Here is a 21,187-nt window from a genome sequence, read left to right on the forward strand (position 1 = left end):
CAGATGCAAAGGAGGAGATGGGGACTCGAGATGGTTTGAGACAGCAGAACAGGCAGAACAGGAATGCAGACAGAGGCTCAGGGAAGGAAAAGAATTGAGGATTAAGGAGGCCACCATGTCCTCTGAGTAATTCTATGCCGCTTGCTTCTAGATATCTCCTTAGGTCATAAGTTAGGTACTTAAGCTGTGAGCCAAAAGCTTTTTTGTGAAGCCTTTCTTCTGTGCTCTTTAGGAAATAGCCAATCTTTGGAGTGAATTATCCTTTTTCTTTTCTTTTCTTTTCTTTCTTTTTTTTTTTTTTTAACTGTTACTGGTGTAAGAAGCCCATTTGAAGCCCTGGCCTTCTATCTGTTGAAGAGCTAATGAACCTGGGAATTAATTCTAAAAGCCTTTATCTGGATTAATACTAGCTTGAGAGACTTCAGTATAGTGATTCCATCTGCTTGGGTAGAAATGAGACAGAAAATGGCCTAATCCTGGCTTGACCATTGACTTAACCTGGTTTGAGGCTTACACTTTGTTCTTGAGTAATAATGTCAAACCTCACACTGATCGTGGGTCATGTGGTTTGCGCTAATAGCACTCATAGCTTTATTCTGACATGGAAGCATTTTTTCATGGCAGTAGCACGGCCCGTTCCTGTGCTGTGGGTCTGAACAAGGTAATGTTCTGTAATGAAACTCAGGCCAGTTGCTTCTTTTAAACAGTAGTTGTCCTGTTTAACCTGTCTTGAATGAATCCATCACACTTCAGATAAATGGAAATGGACTCAGCTTTTGCTCTCAGCCTCTTTTCCCCTATATTTTTCAAAGAGGTAACTAAATGTCAAAGACAAAGAGTTCTTGTTGTAATTTTGTTTTCATTTCAGTGAACTTTTTATTGAAGTGCGACACATATACCGAAAAGTATACACATCTGAATTGTGTAGCTCAGTGAATTTTTACAAAGCAAACACACCTGATAACCAGCACCCTGATCAAGAAACAGAATATAACCAGTAGCCCCGTTGTGCCACAGTCTTGATTGCCAGCGCTGGAGATCAGAGTTGCCTGTTTTTGAGCTTTATGTAAATGGGTCTTACTTTAGTAAACTAAAGGCGGAGTCCTTTCACCTTTCCTTGTGCACTCTGCTAGTTGCCAGACGTCTCTGTAACAACTGATAAGATTCCAGCTGGTGGTTGAAGTGATTCATATGCAGCAAGTACAAATCATTTAATGTAATTTGTGAAGTACAATATTGGGAATCCATTTTTAAACAAAAGGACTTTGACAAATGCAGATCACTTCATTATTCATAGAGGATTTAATTTGCACTCCTCTTTTTCTGTTCCCAAGAGGTTTCCCAGTACTAGAGTATGGTTCCGTCTGCCTTTTCTCTTCAGCCCTTGATGCTCCATTGAAAGAGCTGTATGAACAGGTGACCCATGTGAGGGATGCTCTTTGCAGGCTGCGAGAGCAGGTTCCTCTCTTAGCAGCGGAGCCAAGAACTTTTTGAAGAAACTTCTTCCCTGGGATATTTTGCTCTCCTGTCACGCATAGCCAGGCCATACTGTAAATAAGTGTTTTTCAGGCATGGTCAGTCAGAGTGTTAGAAGCCGCTGTTAAAGTTGCAGAGTCACTCTCCTTTAATAGAAAGTGCTGGGGGTTGTAGCCACCTGTCAGATCTCATCTCTCTGCAGCAGACTAAACACCTAGGTTTGTTCTGTTAAGTGATCTTTAGGCCAGCTGTGGGATTTGCCCTGCCTTCTCTTCCGATCTTTCCTTAGCAGGGTAAGGCCTCATTTCTCCCATCTCTCCCACAGTGGACGTTGATGTAGAAGATTATTACCCAGCTTTCCTGGATATGGTGCGGAGCCTGCTGGATGGCAACATAGACTCTTCACAATATGAAGATTCGCTAAGAGAGATGTTTACCATTCATGCCTACATTGCCTTTACCATGGACAAACTCATCCAGAGCATTGTCAGACAGGTGAGGGCATGGCGGAGGCTAGGGTTGGTGAGGGAGAAAGTCTACAGATGGATTCAGGAAAGAGAAAAGGCAAGATTTCTGTTGGGAAAGCAAAGTCAGTTTCCTCATATAATGATGTTTATGAACGCATGGTTCTGTAGAGGGGAGGGAGAGGTTAATGTGATGTGATGTCAGATTTCTCCTGTTAACAGAGTGGGAGTACTTCAGCCATGTGGTTGACTCCTTTGCTTTGCTCAGCGTGCCCTGGGAGTATGAGCCTACCTGAGACCTGATGTTTTACCCCCAGCACTGGTCCTGACCCCCTGCCCTACCCTCCCAGCTCTTACGTCGGGTACCAGGCGTGAGCTCAGTTTCCTCTTCTGTAGGTGTTGGTAATTCTATGGACTTTCCTTATTTAACACTTGAAGTTCTTTTTACAGGAAGGGTTTCATACAACATCTTTTATAATACTCTGTCCACTTCACTATCTGAGGTTCCCTCTGAGTTAGATTTGTAGTTGGTTTTGTGGTTTATTCTTGTGGCACCCTGGAAGTTTGTAAATATGTTGTTCTTTACAACAATAATTTTATAGCAAATAACATGTAATAGGTTTCCATTCCTTTGCCTTTAGTTCTGAACTTTTGAAGGGATCAGAGTCTGTTGTTAGTGCACCACTTTCTTTAAAGTGAAAACTTTTTTTTTTTTTTTTTGCGGTACGTGGGCCTCTCACTGTTGTGGCCTCTCCCATTGCGGAGCACAGGCTCCGGACGCGCAGGCTCAGCAGCCATGGCTCACAGGCCCAGCCGCTCCGCGACACGTGGGATCTTCCCGGACCGGGGCACGAACCCGTGTCCCCTGCATCGGCAGGCGGAGTCTCAACCACTGCGCCACCAGGGAAGCCCAAAGTGAAAACTTTTAAAAAGAAAATTCTAATTCTAGAGTCCACACCACTACTATGGAAAGAAAAGCTTGTTGCTCAGTGTTTTCCTCGGATAAAATATGGAACCCCTTCGCAAAGTACTCATGCTTTTGCCTTGAATTTAGAAGAATGCATGGCTCTGCACCCCTCTCACAGGATCTATTCAGAGTCAAGGAATGTTGCTTCACATAACTGAATCTTGGCATCTTCACAAAAGTCAGGCAGAGAGCTGAAAGTTGAAGTGGTTATTAGGGCTCCCCTTAAGAGGTCTTAATGGTGATGGACAGAAATCTTTACATGTATACAATCAGCTATGGTCATAATTTTTGAGAGACTAATGCCTGTTAATGTCCCCTAGATTTACATAAAAGACTTCAGTTACCATGTGCTTATGTTTCTGTTTACAAGTTTGCTGTTGCTACAGCTAGAAGTAAAGTCTTTCATACTACCAGTACAACTTTAAAAATGTAATACAACCAGCTTATTTATTTTTTTGTAAGCCCAAGGTTGGTTTTTTAAACAATAGATATAATTAGTCCATTTACTGGAAGCACCTGCTTATGATTTTGAGTCAATAATATGTAAGGTCCAATCTTTTTTTATGGAGACAGGTTTTATCCAGAAATCTGAATCCAGTGTTTTTAAAATACGTTTATGCTCCTCAGCTTAACTCCTGAATTGGAGGCATAACATTTCTTACTCTCCTTATCTCCTTTGCTGTTCTCCCAGAGTTCATTGCTGACTGGAGGTGGAACATATATTTCAAGGTCAAACCATATATTTATCTTACTTTTCTAGACTAGTTTAAGAGGGGTTTGTCTTAAGAATACAATAGGCAGTCTCACAGACATCTGGTGTGGGACTCAAAATATGGCCAGACCATCTAGGGGTTAGACTGGGGAGTTTTTTTTTTTCCCTCTCCTGTGTGCCTCCTTTCTGGACATCTCCCTCATTCTCATGCTTCTCTCTTCTGATGAACACTCAGCACATACTCAAGGCTTCTCCAGCACCTGAGGCTTTCACTTGCCATGGCAGTGCCTCCATCCAGGTGCTCCTCTGTAAAAAGTCTACCAGACACACTCATTGTGTCATTTCAATTTAGCAGGAGAGAGAATCTAACCAGCCTAGCGTGGGGTCGAGAGTTGCCTAGTTGTTCCTGGATTTATAATGCTGCCCTTTCCAAAGACTAGAAGGGGCCAGATATCCAAGGAGAGGGTGTGGATAGGGAGTCGGTGACATGGTCTCCTTTTACAGGAAGGTATAAAGAAGAAGTATCTACATGATAGAGACCATGCTTTGGACATGCACTGCTTTTTTTCTCTCTTAAACACTGTATTTTAAGCCTTCCCCCGTATTATCAAGTTATCATAAGCATTATTTTAATGGTCATGTTAAAAGCCGTTGTATAGACGAGTTGTAATTTAACCATCTCCAGTTGCTGGCCTTTCTACCACCATCAGGTCACTCACCCTTCTGACCTTGCACCTTGTCCATTTATCTACAAATACACATACTTGTCATTTAAGAGTTTTTTAAATGTTAAAAATAAGTAGTTGTCATAGTTACTAGCACTTCAAAAAGAGTATCTTCCTAAAAATAGAATGGCTTAGTGGTTATGAGAATTTTAAAGTAAAATAGACAAATTGATACTACAATTAACGTTTTGCTTTCTTGTATCTGTTTTTCACATTCTCTGGCATTTTAATGGGTAAAGTTTCATTTGAGATAATTTTTATTTCACAGTAGATATATCATCATGACCTATGAGAATAGAATCTCTGAAAGATTCAACTTTCTAGTCATCAGATAGTTTAATAAGATAGTTTCAGAAGTTACCAGTAGTCAGTCGTGATTGACCTGTGTTGAAAATGAGTTAATTTACCTACAGTTTTAAATACTATACTTTTATTATCAGATGTGGAAAAATAGGGGGTGTGTTAGAAAGAATATTAGTCCTAACTCAGCTCCTTCAGCCGAGCACCCATGACAGCTTAATTCAGTAACAACTTCCTCAGTGCCTATTGAGTTTCAGACTTTGTACTAGGGCTGTGAATGTAGATGTGGATCTTGCTTTCATGGTTCTCCGAAGTCCCTCTCCTCACCTTAGCACACGAGTTTTCTTATCTAACATGTAAATTTGTCTCATATATCAATATAATAGGGTACCCTTCTCCAGCCTGCTTCCCAGGGTAGTTGTGTGGATCAACTGAGAATACGTATGAAAGGAAATTGTAAATGGTAAAGAAGTGCCATAAAATTAGGAAGCCATGGAAATTTTCTTATTTTTTTTAAGTTCCTTAGAACTTTAAGTAAGCAGCACATTAACCTGAGTTGCTTATGGTTTTGCTTTTAAATATATATGAACATTTTATTCATGGACCAGAGATATGGTTGAAGATTTTGGCTTGGTTATTCTCCAAGAAAATAAGATAGTGGTTTTGTATGATTAATGTTCTAAAATTATCAACCAGAAAAACCTTTTTGAGCTGAGTGATTGGAACCACCAAAGGAAGGCTGAGTGTATGACGGGAGAACTATATTTTTGGTTCCCTGATGACTTGTCTTTGCTTGATTCCAGCTGCAGCACATCGTGAGTGATGAGATCTGTGTACAAGTGACTGACCTGTACCTGGCGGAAAACAATAATGGGGCCACTGGAGGCCAGCTGAACACGCAGACCTCAAGGAGCCTCCTGGAGTCAACATATCAGCGGAAGGCTGAGCAGCTCATGTCAGATGAGAATTGCTTTAAGGTGAGAGGTACTCAGGTAGTCAGGGACCATGCTGACAACAGTGTGAGTCAAAGCCATACCAGGGTACTTTGACCCAGTGATTCCACTCCTAGACCGCCTTGGAGAGCCTGTGAACTCACTGGAAGAAATGCAAAGAACATGGAAAAGTAAAGTCTCTTGTGGGTAGTCTGTTTCTTGCCTTTTAAAAAAATTAGCTCTTACATATGATTTTTATAATTTTGTATTCTCAACATTTTTTTGGGTATTAAATGCTTTGTAAATATTATTGTTTAAAAGTGTAATCCATGGTCGTTGTAGAAAAGATAGGAAATGCAGAGAAAAGAAAAACTAGTCACCTACAGTTCTTCCCAGAAATAATCATTGATGGCATTTCCAAACTTTTCTATGCTTGTATATATTTTGGAAAAGATTATACTGGGCAAAATGTTCTGAAACTTATTTCGCTCAATTAGCAACACCTCTGAGTCTTCAGCATCTTTTTACAACTATTTGATATTTAATTTTTTTTTTTTTTTTTTTTTTTTTTTTCCGGTACGTGGGCCTCTCACTGTTGTGGCCTCTCCCGTTGCGGAGCACAGGCTCTGGATCTGCAGGCTCAGCAGCCATGGCTCACGGGCCTAGCCGCTCCGCGGCATGTGGGATCTTCCCAGACCAGGGCACGAACCCACGTCCCCTGCATCAGCAGGCGGACTCTCAACCACTGCGCCACCAAGGAAGCCCGATATTTAATTTTATAGAAAATTATGCCTGTCTAGTTGGACATTTAGGTTGTTCCCGGTTTTCCACCATTATAATAGCTAATTAGAAAAGCAAATAGCTGGAAACAGTCTAGGTGTCCAACCCTTTACGGGAATGGTTAATGGCAGCCTATTATGTGAATGCTGGATGGCATATTTTGCAGCTCTTAAAAGTTAATTATAACTTATAAAAATACTGAAATAAATAAAGGACACAAAATTATGTGTGTTATGATTGCATCTATGTAATAAACGTGTATAGTTGAACAAAGCCTGTATGTATTAATGTAAGGACAGGTTTAGGTGACCCAGAATAAGGTTTGTAGTTGGCCTAACAGAGAGAGCTAAGCTAAATAAAAGTTTGACCTTGGTGGGCATGTTCCATGCACTTTAATGATCTGACCCTCAAATTTTTCACTTAGTTGTCTGCTTCTACTTTCAGCTATTTCTTTAGTTTCTGATCTATCACCTGTACTGTTGGCTTAATTTAGAATCAAAGACCTGGAAACGAGTTTTCTAGTTCAGTCACAGATCTAATGTTCTACTATCCGAGGACTTTCCCACTACAGAAGAGATTTCCTAAGCCTTTCAGAGTTTTAAATCTATAAATGTTTATTATGAGTTTAGTGGGTGTTTACTTTCATGGTGGACAGAATTATCACCCCCACCTACAATGAGTTAACAGTGTATTAAATTGTGTGGTGAGGGCCTATGAAGGAATGGGTAGACTCACCCTGTAGATAAGAATAGTTGTCAGAATGGCAGAGGGAATAGCAGGAACAGAAGGCTTGGTAACCAGGAAAATTGTGTCATCACAGTGACCTTTTTCTTTCAGATGTTTACATAGAGAATAAAAGTCCATAGTATTAGCATTAAGCTAAGAATAAGCAGCCCTTCAAATCCCCTGTCCAGTCCCACCTCCCACCTCCTCTCCCTTCATTTTTTTTCTATGCATATTCTACAGTGCTTTTTAAAAATTAGGCATGTTTAGCTCTCTGTATATCCATTCAGACTCTTATCTGTGCATTTGCATATATTGACACATAGATGTTTATATAGAAATAAATGATTAGATTTAGATTGGATTAGATAGCGTATTTTACATCTTTTTTTTTTTACTTAATGTCTTAGAATTTGCTCTATTTTGGTTTATATAGATCCAGCTCATTTTTTCAACTGCTGTGTCATACATAATAGTATGAATGTACCATAGTTTTTTGTGGGGTTTTTTGTTTGTTTTGGGGTTTTTTTTTTTTTTTTGGCTATGCCACATGGCCTGTGGGATATTAGTTCCCCCACCAGGGATGGAACCCGGGCCCCCAGCAGTGAAAGCGCCAAGTCCTTAACCACTGGACTGCCGGGGAATTCCCTGTACCATAGTTTTTTAAAAAAATCATTGCCTCATGGGTAAACGTTTTAAACTATTTGCATTTTTTACTATCTCAAATAGTGAACCGCATTTTGTTGTATTTGTATGCTTGCGTGCACGTGGTAGTGTTTGTTTAGGGTAGAGGCAGAGAAATGAAATTACTGGGTTAAATGGCATGCATATTTTAAAATTTAAACTTTAATGGATATTCCCATTTCACTCTCCAAAGTGACTGGCTATACCAGTGTGCGCTTTGATAAGAGCATTTATTTCCCCATTCTTAGTCAACACTTAGTAGTATTATCAAACTTATTTTTGCCAATTAGATGATTAGAAAAATATTTTAATTCACATTTCCCTGTTTGCTACTGTTTCCTATTTTTCTCTTCTGTGTATTGCCTACTCGTATCCTTCACCTTTTGCGGGGGAGAGGGGTTGTAGTTCTTTTTTTTTTTTTTTTTTTTTTTTTTGCGGTACGCGGGCCTCTCACTGTTGTGGCCTCTCCCGTTGCGGAGCACAGGCTCCGGACGTGCAGGCTCAGCGGCCATGGCTCACGGGCCTAGCCGCTCCGCGGCATGTGGGATCTTCCCAGACCGGGGCACGAACCCGTGTCCCCTGCATCAGCAGGCGGACTCTCAACCACTGCACCACCAGGGAAGCCCTGTAGTTCTTTTTATGTACTTTTTCAAATATGATTTTCTTTGTCATCATTTTGCTGAAATCGATTGGTCTTCCCCTATGTCCTGTCCTTCAGTGCTCAGCTGAGTGTCACTTCAGTGAAGTGAAATCTTTCTCATCTCACTGAGGGGGAATAACATATTGCACATGTTTCTAGAGTAGTACCTTCGTAGTTATTTTGTTGTAATGTAAATACAGCTATTTGTATCCCTTTTCCTTCACTAAAATTGAGCTCCTGCAAGCAAGAAGCCATGTTCTCTTCTGCGCGTGCCTCTGCCTAATAAATGGCAAACATTCAGTGACTATGTGTTAGTTGAATGAAGCCTAGGAGATTGGCAGAGGAGGCATGGAGAGGAGGTGGGGGTGTCCACATGGTAGAGGATCTTCACAGCCATAACCAAGGAAAAGGTATGAATTTTGTTGTGGTTGGCGAGCAGTGAAGCATTTTTAAGGACTAAATACTCCACTGGATTTGAGCTTTCAGGAAGATTAGTAACACTGAGTAAGGAGGAGGGGAGGAATCAGAGTCATGTTTACAACTGGAGGCAGTTTCCAAATTTGGGTGATGGATGTGGGCAGTCTAATAATAAAGCTAGTCAAGACTTGGAGAGTGGTTGCAGAGGTCAGAGAGTTGGGGTGAACACATGGTAAAGGACCTAACAAGACAGGTGTCAGACAGGCGAGGAGCCTGTTGGGATGAAATTGAGTTCAGTTTTAGGCATGTAGAGGAGACTTGTCTTCTCAATATTACTTTGAAGGGTGGTTTCTTTACAGCAGTGGGACAAATCTCGACACTCTAGGTCATTCATCCTAAATCCAGGGGGGTTTAGCAAACTCCTAGGAGCAGTTTTTTTCAAATCTATTTTGGAAGTAACTGTGTTTGTATGTGTGTATGTTATGTTCTTGTTACTTTTTAAATTTTACTAACAAATAAGAATTCTTCTTCTCCAGAAGAACTGTGAACCAGAACTGGTTTCTGGTCCTGTTTGCTTACTGACTAGCTGTGTGGCCTTGAGAAATCAGAACTTTCTGAGTTTTAGGTTTTCCCTATGTAAAATGAAGAATGTTGAAATAAATGATCCTCAAGCTTTCTTCTAATCACTGATCTTCACCATGTGGTTCCTATAGTGATCTGGTCTGCAGGGAGCCCTTAGGATAAGGGCATTGAGAATCCTGGGATTCCAAAAGGAGAGATCTGTGTGCCATCACCATTTGATACTTCTTTTGTGCAAAATGTGACTTGGTTTTGCCTCTATCAGTGTACTGCTTTTAAATATGAATTTTAAAAAAATCACACAAATAGTATTAGCTGAACTCAATTTCAAGTATGATTGGTACCATTGCAGCAGATCACTTCTTATGTTGATGTTTTGTGTTCCTTACCTCATGGTATGTGTGATTTCTTGGGTAGTCTTGATTGTGGAGGAAATGTGATTGCTGTTTTTCTGTTTGATGTTTTCCATTTCACTTTGGTATGAGGAGTTTCCTTTTTTTTTAAACACTGTAGACTTGTTTACATCTTTGTATCAAGTCCCATAAATGGGATTATCAAGTGAAATGGCATTGACATTTTATGGTTCTGACTTTTGAGCACTCTTTCTGATGCTGATTTTTAGCTAATTCAAGAAGTAAGAAACATGAAATGGTGCTTCTTGCTCTAACATTTCATTTTGCTGGTAGCAAGTTTGGACCTTTGCCTTTTTATCACCTGCTAAGCTTTTGAGTTATCTTCCTCATCTCTTCAACTGGAGCAAAAATTTTTTTATAACTTTATTGCCTCCCCACCTCTCAACCCTTGAGAATCTAGTTAACAGCTTTGGAGATGGTCTTTTGTTTACATTCAGGTTTCTTATTTGCAGCTTATGTTCATTCAGAGCCAAGGCCAGGTTCAGCTGACCATCGAGCTTTTGGACACGGAAGAGGAGAACTCGGATGACCCTGTAGAAGCAGAGGTATGGATGAGTATACTGCAGAAACTGGGGAGAGTATGTCATGTTCTGAGAGTCTGCCCAGTGAGTGTCTTCTAGAAGCCCAGCCAGCGTTAGCCTGTTTAAGGGTCAGGACCTGATGCTTAAGTACGGGTCATTTCAGCCATATCTTCAGCTGAAGAGAAGGACTGCCTGGTGGTAAGATATTTAGGATTGATGGCAGTCTCATCTGCTTTCAGGAAAGCCCTCTCCTCTGAGGAAATCTCATGGTTGGCAGCTTTCTTGTTTTTCTCCTAAAGCACAAGAAACAACAAATGAGGTGCCATCTGCCCAGTATCATCTTGACCCTTTGTGTTATGTTTACTTTTTATTGGGATAGATGGAGCCAGGAGTTCTCAACCCCACGGGGTAGACGGAGTGAGTTGGTTATCATAGTTGGGTCTAGCAGGTAATATTAATGAGAAATGCAAGCCACATGTATGTATGATGCTGAGGGCATATGGAGGGGAGGAGACTGTTGTTTTATGGGAATATTGGCTCATGGTTGCCAAGTCTTAAATTTTTTAAAAAAGAGATGCCAGAAATTTAGATTTTGATGTGAAAGATACTGATTTTCAAACATTTGCCACCATACATTTTGTTCTTTAACAAAACCCTCTGTAGGGAAATAAAACTTGTCAGTGAGCCAGCTTCTAACCATTTATGACTTCTGGTAACTGTTAAGTATCTCAGAGAAACTTTAGGTTTTGCATTCTCACAGATTTTTTTAAGCTGTGTTTTAATACCAAGTAACAAGCATGTCATTATGGAAAGAGATTTTTTTTGATCTTGTATTTAAGTATTTCAGACATTTTAGTCATAGAATTTGCTAGACAACCTGATGAGGTTGGAGTTCAGTTTTTGTGCTCTCTCCCCCACCCCCATTTTGTGTTTACAATCCTAGCGCTGGTCAGACTATGTGGAGCGATACATGAATTCTGATACTACCTCTCCTGAGCTTCGTGAGCACCTGGCACGGAAACCAGTGTTTCTCCCACGGTGAGTGAACCAACTCATGTATCGGCAGCATAACGCTAATGCACAGTCCAGGAACGAGGAGTCAGATGACTTTCAGTTTCTTGGTTTTCACTTATTCTGTTGTTCTGTCTACTGAGGATGCTAATTCAGGGTTTGTATGGTTTTTACACCATGAGCTTACCTGGAGCATGTGCCAACGCATCGGGGAGGCAAGAGTTTTAGGAGTCAGTAGTAACTTCCCTTTAGGAATGTGTGTCAGAGTCTCCAAGGTTTGATGATTCACTTGGAGGACTCAAGGACTCAGCATGTAGGCACACCCACAGTGATGGTTTACTGTAGCGAAAGGATACAAAGCTACATCAGCAAAGGAAGAAGGTGCCTGTGACGAAATCAGAGGACACCTGGCGCAAGCTTCTAAGGCGCGTCCGGAGCCTGTGCTCCACAACGGGAGAGGCTACAACAGTGAGAGGCCCGCGTACTGCCAAAAAAAAAAAAAAAAAATTTCCTCCCCATATGTGGGCAAAAATTGTATGCTGGACTTCTGTCTGAGGATGAAGACAGAGTTTCAGAAGTAGAAAATAGGTTTTGCTGTAGTAGATTGGCTTTCTTCCTTCCCCAAATTTTGCGAATTGAAATCTCATGTCTTACATTCCCAGAAAGGTATTATCCCAGTATTATTAGACTTAGTCCTAATTGGAACATGGAAAGGGGTGAGAACAGAAGGGCCCTTCCAGCTTCTTCCATTCACTGAGTCATTTAACAGACTTCAAGTAGCTGCTCTGTGCCAGGCCCCTTTCTCAACAAAACAGATTTAGTCTCCATGCTTTTTAAAATTTATTTATTTTATTTATTTATTTTTGGCTGCATTGGGTCTTTGTTGCTGCACACGGGCTTTCTCTAGTTGCGGCGAGCGGGGGCTGCTGTTCGTTGTGGTGCGTGGGCTTCTCACGGCAGTGGCTTCTCTTGTTGTGGAGCACAGGCTCTAGGTGCGTGGGCTTCAGTAGTTGTGGCACGCAGGCTCAGTAGCTGTGGCTCACGGGCTCTAGAGCACAGACTCAGAAGTTGTGGCGCAAGGGCTTAGCTGCTCCGCAGCATGGTGGGATCTTCCCGGACCAGGGCTCAAACCTGTGTCCCCTGCATTGGCAGGCGGATTCTTAACCACTGCACCACCAGGGAAGTCCCTCCATGCTTATGAAACAGTACAAATAAACATAACATTGTATGTTTCTCACCAGATTGGCAGAATTCTTAAAACGATTTGTTGTCTGTGTTATGGAGGGTGTGGGGAAGAGGGGAGGCACTTTGATTTACTGTGGGGGAAATATTGATACAATCATTCCAGGATCAGGGCAGTTAAAATGTATAGGACCTTTACCCTGGAACTTTCTTTTTTTTTTGCGGTACGCGGGCCTCTCACCGTTGCGGCCCCTCCCATTGCGGAGCACAGGCTCCGGACGCGCAGGCCCAGCGGCCATGGCTCACGGGCCCAGCCGCTCTGCGGCATGTGGGATCCTCCCAGACCGGGGCACGAACCCGTGTCCCCTGCATTGGCAAGCGGGCTCCCAACCACTGCGCCACCAGGGAAGCCCTGGAACTTTCATTTTTAATAATTTGCCTTACAGCTATTACAGCTGAGGTTCTTCCTCAGTCTTTTTGTCCTTAAGACCCCTTACAGTCTTAGAGATTGAATACACCAAAAAACTTTGGTTTATGTGGATTATATCTAGTAATATTTACCACATTAGAAATTAAAACTGAAAAACGTTTACTATGTTTATGAATTCATTAAAAACAATGCTAAATGCATTCTGTGTTATAAGTAATATTTTAATGAAAAGCTACTTCAACAAATTAGTGAAGAGTGGCATTGCTTTACATTTTTGTAAATCTGTTTCATGTCTGGCTTAATAGAAGAACAGCTGGATTCTCATATCTGCTTCTACAGTCATTCTGTTGCACTATTTTGTTTCGTCAAAATATGTGAAGAAAATCTGGCCTTACTGAAAAATGTAGCTGAAAAAAGTAGTATTTCCGTATCCTTTCAGATAATTATGGATATTCTTTGATATGACAGAACTGTCCAAGTAGTAGTTTCTTAAAGGTTAGTTGCAGTATCAGTGAACTTCTCATGTGGTTATTTCAAAATCCATTGGTTTATCTTGTACTTTGAATTTTTTCATGCATGGTTTTATAACTTCACGCAGTTGGTTATTTGGAAAATGTTAGTTCACTAAGTTATGCAGACCTACCAAATGTTGACACGTCTTCATTTTACAGTATTCCCACCCACCACCCAGCCCCCCAAAAAACACCACATTTATTAATATTGCTGTTGACCTTATCAGTCACATCTTTAAGTAGTGGGAAGTTGTCATACCTCATGCCGGCCAATACCAGTTTACCAAAATTCCTAGTTTTACTTGAAAGTAAATTTTATCATTGGCAACAAATGTGCTCCGTTGTTTTCCTTTTTTTTTTTTTTTTTTTTTTTTTTTTTTGCGGTATGTGGGCCTCTCACTGTTGTGGCCTCTCCCGTTGCGGAGCACAGGCTCCGGATGCGCAGGCCCAGCGGCCATGGCTCACGGGCCCAGCCGCTCCGCGGCATATGGGATCCTCCCAGACCGGGGCACGAACCCGTATCCCCTGCATCGGCAGGCGGACTCTTAACCACTGCGCCACCAGGGAGGCCCCCGTTGTTTTCCTTGAAGTACCAGTCTCCCGTGTTCATTTTTGAGAAAATATTTGCCAAATACCCCAGATTGGCTAGTCAGCTATTTCAGGTAAAAATGGCGAACCATGTGCAGCTCAAGCGGTGCTCAAGTGCTTTCCTTCATGAATCCCATTGTACTTTGGCACACAGAGGTACTTTATGTTTAGTTCCCATTTCATCACCCAGTATGTTAAAAAGATGTGAACTAAGGGGCTGGGATTTATCAATAATAAGAAATGTTACTGTTTCATCAAGGATATTCTTAAGTCAGACCAGCTTTCCTTTTTGAATTGCCAGTGTGTGGCCAGAGAAGAGTACAAAGATATCTAAGGACAGATTGGTGCCATCACCAATTTGTTTTTTTTTTTAATAGTCACTATTATTTTTGCACTGCCAATGCTAATGTTAATACTGTTTTTTTTTTAAGAAAGAAAGAAAGACAATGTTTTAGTATTATTGTGACAGTAGTTTTGATCTTACAACTTCCTAAAAAGCATCATGGGGGCCCCCAATAGTCCTTGGACCAAAGAACTGCTGTCCTACGGAAATGTATATACACAAAGATATTCACTGAAGCAATGTTTTTAATAGCAAAGTGTAGGAAACAGTAGAATTGTCTAGCTGACAACCTTTCTCTGCTTGTGTTGGAGGGAATTAAGCCTGCCAAGGCATCCACTGATATGAATTATCTTCTTTCCTAGATGTGTAGAATAGCACTAGTTATGTACCATCTGTGGGAGAATTGAAAATAATAGACATTTAAGTAATTTTCTGTGCTCTATGGTTCAGATGAAGAACCTGATTAATTCCTATTAAGGAATTGTTCAATTAAGACACATTCCTCTGTAGCAGTTAAAGAGAATGACACAAATCTATGTGTAGTGAAATGAAAAAATCTTCATGACATTAAGTGAAAAATTGAGAGAGACCTAGAAGACTTTAAATGAAAACTGCTAACAGTGGCTACCTCTGCCAAGGCAAGTGGGATTTTGAGAATTGGGGTAGGGGGTAGTTGGCAATTGCTACTTTTTATTCTTTGTATCTCTGCAGTTGAAAAAAATTTTTTTTAACAATAAAACCATTGGACATTTAAAAAATGTATGTAATTAAAATTGTCATAAGTGCTGTGAAGGCAAATAATAAGGAAAACTTTGGGGGCAGCCATGGGAACCTGCACCTGGAGGAGCTCTCATTCTGCAGGGCTTTGCTGCTTTGTAGGAATCTGCGGCGGATCCGGAAGTGTCAGCGTGGTCGAGAACAGCAGGAAAAGGAAGGGAAGGAAGGGAACAGCAAGAAGACCATGGAGAATGCGGATAGCCTGGATAAGCTGGAGTGTAGATTCAAGCTGAATTCCTATAAGATGGTGTATGTGATCAAGTCAGAGGACTACATGTATCGGAGGACCGCCTTACTCCGGGCTCATCAGGTGAGAACCAGTAACTGGAATTTCTCCACACTCTCCCTCCTCAGCCAGGACAAGGCCTGCCCCGGAGGCTTCTGGTTGTTTCTCTCCCTTTGTGAAAACCTCTTGGATTTGAGAATTGTTGAGTAAGGATGCCGTAACAAAATCCCACAGACTGCATGGCTTAAACAACAGAAATTTATTGTCCTACAATTCTAGAGGTTGGAAGTCCAAGGTCGAAGTGTTGGCAGAGTTGTTTTGAACCTTCTGACGGCTGTGAGGGAAAAACTATTCCTTGCCTTTCCTAGCCTCTGGTGGTTTGCTGGCATTCATTGGCATTGCTTGGCTTGCATATTTCTGCCTTCATTTTTACATGGCATTCTCCCTAAATGCGTGTCTGTGTCCAAATTTCCCCCTTTTAAAGAATGCCAGCCATGTGGGATTATGGGTCCACCCTATAACAGACAGTATGAGCTCACCTTAACTAATTACATCTGCAACAATGTTATTTCCAAATAACGTCACATTCTGGGGGGGGGGGCTAGGATTTCAACATAAGAATTTGTGGGGACACAATTCAGTTGATAACAGCTGGTGGCACCTTCCAGTGAAGCTACTCCTAGCATTTACATTTCAGGTGGTATTGCTTGTATGAATCTTGTCTGTTTTTACATGCTACCTGAATTGTCAAAGTCCGAGTGCAGTTATGTACCAGGTACATAGGTATTGTGCCAGGCCCTGGGACTACAGCCATGAGGTAGAGCATATAAGGTAGTGTGATGATGTGCACTACCAAGGAGAGAAGCTAGGTGAAGTGATCAAGGGTAACTGGCAGGCAGGGCTCTGCTTTTGTTGGGGAAGACCTCTCTAAGGAGGTGACGCTTGAGGCCTGAACAATGACAAGGATCCAACCTGGTGCAGGGTTGGGGGTTGGTACTTTTTAGGCAAAGGAAACAAGCAAGCACAAGGCTGGGAGAGAGGAAAGGACTTGGCATTTTCAAGAAACTAAAAACATCAGTGTGGCTTGCGCCATAGGGAAAGTGGGGTGCATGAAGCTGGAAGGGTGGGCAGAGGCTACATTACTTATTCTCATAGGCCGCGGTTTGGATTTTGTTTGAGGTACATTGAGACATCGTTGACAAAGACATAGACTGATGAGAGTGAGTGAGGGCATCAAGTTGGAAGGGCAGAGACCACTCGAAAAGACTGTTTTCATTCATATGAGATGTGATGGCTACCCAGACTACCAGGGTTGTAGAGGAATTATAATTAGATTGGAGGGACTTCCCTGGTGGTCCAGGGGTTAAGATTCCAAGCTTCCAATGCAAGAGGCGTGGGTTCGATCCCTGGTTGGGGAACTAGGATCCCATATGCTGCGTAGCACAGCCAAAAAAAAAAAGATTGGACATATAACTGTCAGGATGTGGTAATGTTTGGATGTAGGGAGGTTAAGAGAAAGGGGAACATTAAGGATGATGCCTGGTGGTTTTTGTTTTTTGTTTTTGTTTCTTTGCTCATTTTGCTTGAGTAAATGGGAAGTTTAGGGGTACATCTGTTAATAGGAAGGGGTTACCAGGTTTGGGAGGCAGATGAAAAGACTACAGAACATTCAAGTGGGAACCCTAGGGTGGGCGATTTTTAATGTACTTCTCTCATGGTGCTGTGTGTTGTATGCCTGCATGTTTCTGATTCAAATGATTTGGGGAGCTGGGCAACACCTAATTTATCTTTGTATCCCCTTCTCTGCCTTGCTTGTGGGCACTAATAAATATTTACCGGATGTATAGGTAGGAACAAAAACCTCCACTGAAGATCTGCTATGCCCAGCACTCTGCTGGGCAGCGTGGGGTAATAGCGGGAAGGGAGAGTGGGTTTTAAGCCCTTTACCTTGTTTTACTTAGAAGTGGATTGCCATGCTGACAGAAAAGACTAACGGCCTCAACTCAGTGTCTCACTCCGGGTACTTTAGAATCAGCTGGGTTGCTGGTTTAAAACTGCAGATTGATCAAGTCGTTCTCTCCCCACCCCCCGCCGCGACCCCCTACATGATAATGATGCAGAAGGCTAAAATCGAGAAGCACTGAGCTAGTTCTGCCCAGACCCTGTGTTGGTCTTTCTTTGGGAGCTTTATGAATTCCAACTCCTTGTGTGTTCTAGGTTCTTAATCTCTTTCAATTCTCTTTAAACAGACTCTTAATTTTTTTCTTTTAACTTATCAGTGGTATCAGCGCTGATAAGCCCACATCTTTCTTCTGGCACTTTAGGAGAAAACTGGGCTTTGTATTTGAAAGGTTTTTAGTCCTAGTTCATGGGGTTTTTTTTCTTCATTCTGTTTTGCAGTCCCATGAGCGGGTAAGCAAGCGGCTACATCAGAGGTTCCAGGCCTGGGTAGATAAATGGACCAAGGAGCATGTGCCCCGTGAAATGGCAGCGGAGACCAGCAAGTGGCTCATGGGTGAGGGGCTGGAGGGCCTGGTGCCCTGCACCACCACCTGTGACACAGAGACCCTGCACTTTGTGAGCATTAACAAGTACCGTGTCAAATACGGCACAGTGTTCAAAGCCCCTTAACTGCAGAGCCAGAGCAGATAACTTGAGGGGTGTGTGTGTGTTGGAGGGGCACGTGTACTCGCACACACTGAAGAAACAAGGAAGATGCCTTTCAAGCCTCACTGGGCCTCTCTGGGACATGGCCACCTGATCTGTGTGTGGCTGGTGCAACCTGGCACCAAGTGGGCTACATATAAGGAACGTGGATACCTTACAAAGCCAGAGCTGGAACTTCTCCCAGGGGTTTTGGGCATTACCCTGCCCTGGAGGGGAAGAAATACATGCAAGCACAGGGACATGCAGCTTGCTTGCACACACCAGCAGAGCTAAGACTGCAGCCTTCTGGGACCTGACCTTCAGTGAGGGAACCGGATGCTGTTCACACCTTGATTGGATGGGCGAGCATTCACTGACAGACTGGGGAAGGACTCAATGCTTAGATGGATTGTAACTCTGATGGTCACTGCTCCTTTCCTCTTCCCCCCCAAAAAGGAAAAAAAAAACTGGATTGGATCTTTTTTTCCTGGTCACTTGAGCACATCTAGATCACCCATTAGATTTTCTCTGGGACCTGCAGTTTGGCTTTGGGATTGATCATCTTGTGGATTTGATTCCTGACGAATCCCTTGCTGCCCACCCGTTATTCTCTCCTCTGGTTCTCAACCTCAACAAATTCAAATCAGTCATCCTTTTTAGCTCCCGTGGAACTGTTTTGTACCTGCTTCTTTACTAGTCTACCCTAGTGCCATCCACCAGCTTTACTCACACACAAACACACACACACAGTTTTAACTTGGTTTTTCTTTTTTTTTTTTTGTAAATAATGTACATACTGTCAATTTTTTATTAAAAGAAATATGCTTTGATGTGCTAGCATAACTGCTCTAGCTTCTTGTGTACCATAGTTCTATGTGGCTTCAGATTTAGTACCTATGAACAGATGTACAAGACATTTATTACACTTTTTACCAAAGGGAGTTACCGTTGTAGTACTTTTGTGTAAAACTTGTCTTCCCCTTGCCCCAACTTTTTTTTTTTTTTTTTTTTTTTTGTAAATAAATAAAGCTTGGTTCTTACTTAAGGAATAAACTCTCAACCCAAGTCCCTTGTCCTCACCAGAGAACTACTGTGAAGCAGGGATTTTGGCTTCAGTTCCTTATCTACGGTACAAACAGGATTTTGCTTTAAATAGTTAGCAGTCAGTTGTATGTGTTCCAAATCAAAATATCTTAAATTTTTTAAATAGAATTATTCATTCTTTTAGTACGTATTTTCCTCCCTTATTTCAGCTGTTTGGAAATATTTTATATGTGGGTAAGTTGTGCAGCTATGTAGTTTGTACTTCTCTGTATTTTTTCTTATCCTTATTGGAAATGGGAGTGAACAGCTTAAATACCAAACCAGTGTTTGAAAGAAGTGTGTACAGAGTGTGTGGTATAAATGGGGCTGGGAGGGAGATTCGATACATTTCGTTAGCAACTGCAAATGGAATATATACATATATATTTTTTTAAATTACATAAATTTAAACTGGCAGATATTTAAACATGAGTGATTAGGATTTTTATATGTGGTCAGCCTGGACTTTCTGAACAAAGACCAACTGAGCCCCTCCCAGTACTCTGGTGAATTTTTCTCCAACAACCATTACCCTAGTCATAGCTGTAAAGTAACCAGCAGTGATTTGTGTGGTTTTGTTTGCCTTTTAATTAAAAATTCCCAACATCACCACCACAAAACCACAAATTTTTTGGCTCTGGACTTTCATAACACATGGTAGACTTTTCCGATTTCAGAGTTTTTTGTTGGGTGTGGTGGGGGGCAGTGGAGGGATGGGACAACTACAGGAGACTCAGAGCCCAAAAGTGTAGGGTGGCAAAAGAGCCTTGTGGGAGGAGATTCTCTGGTGAAGCTGGGGCAATGCCTGACTTCGGAGATGGGGTGATACTGACTGGGGGGGAAGATCTTCAGGTTTTCCCAGCAGTAACTCACCTCTGCTTGCTTAAGACCATGTTGAATTGGAATTACGGCCGGGGGGTGGGGTGGGGCAGGGAACTGATGGGACCTGACCAGGGGCAGCCCCAGCTGTTGCTGTTTCTGCATAGGGTTATGCCCAGAGCAGCTGCTTGCAGGTCAGGATAGGGTTTCAGGGCCAATAGAGGAGAAAACCCCATCCTACCAGTGCAACCAAAAGGGGGAGCTTCACCGACAGCCAGGGTTTCACAAACAGCATTTATATCCCTCCTGCCATCTGAGCTCCAAGCTCAACTCAGCCTGTCTTATAGCAGGAAGTTATATTTTAAGTCACGTTTGGTATTCTGTACTTAATCACCTTTCCCTATGATTTGCATTTGAAATGTTGTAAACTTGGTCAGTATTTCCATTAAAATATCAGGGCTCGTGTTGTGTATATACTTTTCTTCCTAATGATTTTTATAGACAAGGACTTCATAGCATTCCCAGGAGGGGGGAACAAGCTGCCAACAGATTACCAGAGAAACGTGAGGATGAAATTGGAGGTGTTTCTGGCATTATGGCTTCTCTGAACTCTTCAGTCCCGTGTAGGGAAATACATTATTCTGTTAGGATCATGAATTCTATGTCTGTGATCTGCAATCTCAAATCAAAATCTTCGGAGTTTCTGGCGATGGACAGCACTTAGCCATATACATAAAATAAAACATGTAGTAGAGGAAGCTGAGGTTACTGGGGTGCAAAGCCCTATTTAACGCATGTCTGCCGATTGGCTTTAAAGCACCGGTCCTGGCGCCCCGGCTCTTGCCACGTTAAGCAGACACGGGTTTTCGAGATAGCCAGAGGGCGGCCTGGGACCAGAGGGCAAGGAGGTACCCGCTTGCAGCTTCTGAGACTAGGTGACCTGCGTCGGCAGCAACCCAGGCTCCCACTCGTCGTGCCTAACGGCTTGTCTCTGTCCCAGGCCTTTTGCAGAATCAAAGCGTCAAATTTCCTGTTTTATTTAGGGATTTGCCCTAAATGGCCACCAGCTCGGACGAGATAAGAGGAGAGCATCGGAAGCGCGGCTTTTAGCTTTCAGCTCCCTGCTCAAAGTTCAGAGCAGCGAGACTTCACAGAGCCGCCGGTGTTCCAAGAAAAGCTGCCCGGGCCTGGAAGGCGCCCCTGGGGCGCCGGAACCTTTGGTTCCAGGCCGTTGACC

At 42.3% G+C, this 21,187-nt stretch overlaps 1 protein-coding gene across 3 annotated transcripts in view; it reads left to right on the forward strand.

The window, feature by feature from the left end:
* The window catches only part of SIN3A (SIN3 transcription regulator family member A), a 67,794-nt gene extending 48,733 nt beyond the window's left edge, over positions 1 to 19,061 (forward strand). For all 3 annotated transcript variants that reach the window (XM_060096972.1, XM_060096971.1, XM_060096973.1), the window contains exons 16-21: positions 1,802 to 1,971; positions 5,448 to 5,621; positions 10,265 to 10,357; positions 11,277 to 11,371; positions 15,279 to 15,486; positions 17,803 to 19,061. In XM_060096972.1, the coding sequence (XP_059952955.1) occupies positions 1,802 to 1,971; positions 5,448 to 5,621; positions 10,265 to 10,357; positions 11,277 to 11,371; positions 15,279 to 15,486; positions 17,803 to 18,033 (971 nt within the window). In that variant the 3' untranslated portion in view covers positions 18,034 to 19,061. The remainder of the gene's footprint in view (positions 1 to 1,801; positions 1,972 to 5,447; positions 5,622 to 10,264; positions 10,358 to 11,276; positions 11,372 to 15,278; positions 15,487 to 17,802) is intronic.
* Positions 19,062 to 21,187: the final 2,126 nt, after the last annotated feature.

This window comes from Mesoplodon densirostris, chromosome 4, assembly GCF_025265405.1.
Source record: "Mesoplodon densirostris isolate mMesDen1 chromosome 4, mMesDen1 primary haplotype, whole genome shotgun sequence".
NCBI classification, from domain to species: Eukaryota; Metazoa; Chordata; class Mammalia; order Artiodactyla; family Ziphiidae; genus Mesoplodon; species Mesoplodon densirostris.